The sequence below is a fragment of the Aspergillus foveolatus genome (genome assembly GCF_047715535.1).
Source record: "Aspergillus foveolatus strain CBS 279.81 unplaced genomic scaffold BDW70scaffold_270, whole genome shotgun sequence".
NCBI lineage: Eukaryota > Fungi > Ascomycota > Eurotiomycetes > Eurotiales > Aspergillaceae > Aspergillus > Aspergillus foveolatus.
In genome coordinates, this window is record NW_027396334.1 from 1 (window position 1) to 5,863 (window position 5,863).

Here is a 5,863-nt window from a genome sequence, read left to right on the forward strand (position 1 = left end):
TTAATTTATGACTGTTGGCGCGTGTTTCTGATCGTGATTTGGTGCCACGAAGCCGATCGCGTAGAGTATTTTCAGGGACTGCAAAAACCTGCGCAGCGCGTAAAACGGATTTAATTTGACCGTTCTGATAGGCTGAAATAGCCATCTGAATACGCGATTCTTTAGAAAGAGGCATATTGTACACTAGTGATGATATTTGACGCGTTAAATAGAGACAGTATAAAATAGGTTGAGAATCCGCGGTTCGGTGGTATCCGCGGTTCGGTGGTTGATTACGTTATAGATATTGATTACATAACCAAATTTGACGCTAGCAACCACCTCAATAGCCCACAGTAGCTTGTAGTCACGTGGTTCCCGTTACCTGCCTCTGGTTCTCTGCCAGTTTCCCTGCACTTCTTTCTGCTTTTCAGCTATTCCTTCCTGTTTGTACGGCACGCTTAAATAGGAAGATCCATCTCTGTTCGTCCCATAACATTTAGCGGCTTAATACGCAGCTTAATAAGTAGTCTACGGAATTTGCTCCAGTATCTCGTCGACGAGCCCCGCAACGCTGCAGTGGCTATAGAATAGTAAGACATACAATTCGAAATTGCCCAAGTAAATAGCTATTATTTCATGTATTTAGTTAATTAATTCTAATAGCGTTGGTGGTTTTAAGGGTCAATTTAGATCGGCGTGCGGAAGAAGACGGACCGCTCGAAGATTTGGACCACTCGATGGTTGAAAATATTAGTCGATTAAACTAGATTAGATAAGAGAAGCCAAATGTTTTGTATGTAAGGGGGCATCCAATCGCTGAATGCTGGAGGAATTTACCATTGCTTTGACCTTCTCTGTAATTTGGAGTCGTACGACCAACTCCGGCTTACACTACCCAAACGAACAACTTCCAAGAATGCTGGAAATAAATTGTCCCGAAGACCGCTGGGTGCTCCGCTGACAAATTCGTTACTGACGGTGACAACCGTATCCACGGAGGCTGAAAGGGATTCCGAACCGGTGGGGCCGTACCACGGCGCGAGACGATGAGTTATTCAGCGGCTTGGAAACCGGACGGAAAGTCGGACCGCCGGGTGGAATTAACAGCCCTATCAATCATCTCCTCAATCGCACCCTTTGCTTTACCACATCCCATCCAACAACCCCCGGGATACTTCCCTACATCTCCGGTCATGCCGCCCGACCGTCTTACGCCGGAGCAGTCAGCGGTACGTCACCTACGAGTTTGATCCTCACGGACCAGGGCTAATGCAGAGATACGCATAGTGCGATTTCTGTCACGGGAGAAAGGTCCGTTGATCTCCTCCGCCATTACGTTTGTTTTGTTGCTGAGTCCCGCGCCGTAGATCAAATGCAATCGACAAGCGCCCTGTGAAAATTGCATAGATGCGCTAGTAGAGTGCCGCAGGGACCGACCGAGAAGAAGTAGACGGCCAAAGGGATCGCGGCAAGTCCTCAGGCTTCATAAGAGGGTTCCGACATCAAAGACGCGTTCACTGACTGAAATAACCCAGCGTATCTTCGCTGAATAGAAGACTTCTGGCGCTTGAAAGAGCAGCTGCGACCTTACCTGGCGATCTTGGTCCTACTGCCAGCGGCAGTCCCATTCGTGAAACACTTGCCCCGGCTGCATCAGGGGCAGAATCCGTCGTTGCTCCCAGCAATGCCGACCGCCTATTGAACGTTCCAGCGAGCTTGCGACCGGAGACAACCGCTGTCAAGGATAGTGTAACGCAGCAAACTTCGGAGGGTTCGAAATTGTTGCGGCGAGAACTGGAGTGGAATGGAATGATTGGTCAAGACAGATCTGTCGTGTTGAAACATGCAATCGATTTCGTCAGTCGCATATCCAACTCAGATGCCCCGTCTTCTACAACCGGCACATTTCAGCCTTCCACAACAGACGGTGATGCTGAACCGCATAAGTTCCCACCGGAACTGCTGTACATGATGACAATGAGTAAGTGCTTTGTCGAACCAAGGTTATGAGTTAACCAGGTCCTAATCGACAGACCCGGAACCGGAGCCAGGGCTCATGGAACGGTCGTTCTGGCCAGCTCATATCTCCCTCGCGACTTTGGAAAATATGTGTCTGTCTATCATGGAGGAGAAAGTTGACCGACACACACTTGTCTGTTATCGGATCTGCGCCTATATGACAGCTGCCACCACGATAAGCCGTCTGCCTAGGAGAGATCGAAGTGCTCCGGTCCGCCGTCATCTTGAGCAAAGCAAGAAACGGTATGAAAATGAGGTACACCGGGCGCTGGGCGAGTTGGATTTTCTTGCTCCCCCTAGTTTAGCTTTTCTGCAGGCCCTTCTATCGGGGGTAGGTCCTGAGGTTTTGCCATTCAATGGTCTGTACCGTGTCGACAAACATGCTGACTTGTATCAAGGCTCTCTTCATGCAAAACCAAGGGGATATGTCAAGAAGCTGGACACTAACAGCATTCGCTTCAAGAACCTTGGTCTCTCTGAATTACCACACAATCGACAAATACGTATCATCGGATAGATCAATGCAGGACATCTACGGAGCTCTTTACTTATGTTACTATCTCGACAAAATCCTGAGTGTCCTCCTGCTCCGGCCTCCTTCGCTTCCAAAGCTGAAGATAAAGCCAGCAGACCTGGTCCGTCTGGAATCTCAACTTCCACTTAGCGCCTGTGTCAAGGTCATGGTTTGCTTGGGGCAAATTCAGGAAGGTGTCCTTGATATACTCTTCAACCACACGGAGAAGGATCATCAGGTCATTGTCGTCAATGCACTCGTTCGGGAGATGTATCAAGTGCGTACTCTGATGGACGAGGTGAGAAACCTAAGACCAAAGCGAAAATCGGCTGACATCCACACCTCCCAGCCACAATGTCAGGCACTTGCCCGAGAGACGCACTTTGAATGGTTAGCTATAGAGTTCGGCTACTATGCTCTTCTGGCCAGTGTTTTGCACCTGCTGCAGCGCGTTGTGCAAAGCTCTTCAAGTCGGCAAGAATGTCTCCACGCTGCACGACAGTCACTGGTGCAGCTCACCAAGCTACAGGATGAAATTTCTATACATAAGAACTTTCTGGACGAGTATCCCTACTTCCTCACATGGCAAGTCTCCCCACATCTATCGTAAGTCCCGTGCGATGTCATTTGAAAATACCTGACTTTGCCGCATAGGACTCTTCTCTTCTTCCCACTGAATCCGTTCTTCGTTGTTTTCTGCAACGTAATATATACAAGGAACAGCGAAGATTATACCTTGTTAGCCAATGTCACAAGTGGTATTTCCCGCTTTTGTAACCAAAGTCGATCAGTTGCAGAGCTACATAAGCTCTTTGCTGCTTTTCTGGGCCTGTGCGATCCCCTCTTTCAAGAATTTCGCGCTCCCGAGCTTGGTACTACCCCCCAATCATTCCACACACGCCCTACGGCTACCCTCATTCAGCCACATTCAACTCTTGGCACAGAAAACCTACTGGATGAAACTCTCCCGTTATCCAGGTACGGTCTGCCAATCGGTTCAAACCTCCCACAAGCTGGAGACGATATTGCGCAAGATCAGGCTGTATTCTACGGCGAACCCGGGGAAGTGGGCCCATCGGACAATGAGCTCACGTGGGACCTCCTACAGTCACAGCCGTGGCTGGGTTGGATGAGATCGGACGCCTAGAAGCCGAGTGCACGGCTACGAAAACTACTATTAGCCCTCGCATATCACTAGTCCCCATAAAAGGAACATGCCTGGAAAGAACATGCCTGGTGTCCAGGATTGGCAGATGTTAATGAATGATGGAGGGAAATCATGCAACGGACCGTTCCAGTAGTGCTACCCAAGAAGATGAGAAGATTCCCGTCATCGAGTTTGTAGGCTCTGGGGGGCATGAGAAGACTTCGGTGAGTTGGAGGCCTGCCTGTGCTCGGGTTGGCTGCCCATTCTCTTGAGTCGATAGCCGTGTTTGGAATTGCATGTCCCCGTTCTCTCTCTTTTTTTTTTATTTTTGCTTTAATATTGGATGGGGGCGGAGTTGCTGTATATAAACTGTCAAATTACTCTATTTGCTACGGAAGCTATATAACGTATTTGCCTACTTGGCCGTCTCTAGTAAGCAAATACACCCTCCACTAAAACTCGTCGAGGTGCCTACGGGCCATGGTATTGGGGGGGGCGGCTTCACGGAAATGATCTTAAGGATGCTCGTGCGCTTTGCTCACGACAACGCGATCCTCTACTTCAAGTGAAGCACGCCAAGGTCCAATCGTTCCATTGCTGACCAATGAAATACCCCGAATTACTGGATAGTCGAAGAGAACAGCGCGGAACAACGGACAGCGTTAATGAATGTGCTATCAGATTTATATGATGAACTTCGCTTCTGGATCTTGGGACCCACAGGGTTAATCCTATTCACATTCAACCCTAACCGACAACTGTTCGGTACCAGGGGCATACGTCTTTGGGGCATCGATCTAGGTGACTCAATTCGCCATGGGAGAAACAAAGCATCCACGGAAAAGCGGCACCGGTAGAGATCCGCACTACTTCATCTAGGAGAGCGAAGCCGACTGTTCGCAACACCCTAGAGACACCCTTCTGCTCGTCCGTCTCTGTCGCCCGGTAAACCTGCTTTGGTTTATAATGTCTGGAAGCTTCTGGCACTTGGATCACGGATGCGGACGGCAGGCGCGGAGTTAGAGCTAGAGATAAACTCTGCTTGCTCGGCGTCTACCACGGAACAATAATGGCCAGAAAATTTAGGTGAAGAAGAGTATTACTTACTACATTACTTTTCGACGTCATGACTGTGGATACTCCAGTTCCGACACTCCGTCCGCTTTCTCTCCGGTTTCCGGAGCTAGCGGACTACGGATTGGCAGAGAAAGTTACTCGGTGTTAGATATGTGTGGAGACTCGAGTCTCACCTTGTTTTGTTCAATGGGTATATAAATCACATCTGGCACAGCCAAGTTCACTGGACAATTGAAGGCTACAGATTGACAACCCGTGTAGCACAAGAACCATCCAACATGCTGATCCTCATCGCTGGTATTACTGGGTTTGTCGGAATTCCATGTGCCAGGTCAGCCTTTGCTCGTGGGCACAAGGTTAGAGGCCTAGCTCGCAATATCGACAATCTCCCGCAGGATGTTCGGAACGGGCTCGAAGGTTTCGAAACGATGACCAGCCCGCATGATATCGCTGCAATGGACCGTGCCACCAGTGGTGTTGACGCCATCATCTGTTCCTTTGCTGCTCTTCCCGAGATGTTCATGGAAACACAGATGTTGCTAATTAGAGCAGCAGAGCGTGCTGGAGTGAAGGTATGTACCACCACCTTGTCTTCGAGCAATGGACTAAAAGACTTCTGAGATCTTCCACGCCACCTCTTGGAACTACGACTGGACCCTGTCGCCCGGTTCTCATGAATTATACGATGATATGCGGGCCTTCTCTCATCATGTAGCGATCAGCTCTACAATAAAGCCGATCTACATGTTCACCGGCGCAATTTCCGATTACTACTTTAAGCGGAGCCGGTATGACTGGGACCCGGAAACGAAAACCTTCAACTTCCACGGCCCATCAACGTTCCCGACCCGGTATACCACTGCGGAAGACATTGGTAATTATGTGCTTGAGGCCATTACAGCTCCTGATGCCGCAAATGGAGGCTTTGTTCGCGTGCAGAGCTTCGAAGCCTCCCCCGAAGATATCGTTAGCGCATACAGTGCTGCGAGAGGAGGTCGCGTCACTGCTAAGCTTAACTGCTTAGGCTCAATGAAGGATGCAGAGTCCAAGCTCAACGAGGGAAGAGCCAAATTTGGAAAGAGCGGCTGGTACAACTATCTTCGATATTCCTATCAATATCATAT

General features: G+C 49.3%; 2 protein-coding genes across 2 annotated transcripts; both read left to right on the top strand.

Annotated features, from left to right (window-relative positions):
- Window positions 1–1,175: 1,175 nt before the first annotated feature.
- BDW70DRAFT_154766 (Zn(II)2Cys6 transcription factor) lies at window positions 1,176–3,662 on the top strand (the record flags this gene model as incomplete). The annotated part of the gene is made up of 8 exons (XM_073739917.1): window positions 1,176–1,211; window positions 1,270–1,293; window positions 1,350–1,450; window positions 1,518–1,963; window positions 2,016–2,332; window positions 2,400–2,813; window positions 2,865–3,100; window positions 3,170–3,662. 8 exons carry the CDS (start codon window positions 1,176–1,178, stop codon window positions 3,660–3,662), a joined length of 2,067 nt encoding a protein of 688 aa, XP_073590457.1.
- A 1,355-nt stretch (window positions 3,663–5,017) lies between these two features.
- BDW70DRAFT_165262 (uncharacterized protein) lies at window positions 5,018–5,772 on the top strand (the record flags this gene model as incomplete). The annotated part of the gene is made up of 3 exons (XM_073741700.1): window positions 5,018–5,311; window positions 5,361–5,705; window positions 5,764–5,772. 3 exons carry the CDS (start codon window positions 5,018–5,020, stop codon window positions 5,770–5,772), a joined length of 648 nt encoding a protein of 215 aa, XP_073590458.1.
- Window positions 5,773–5,863: the final 91 nt, after the last annotated feature.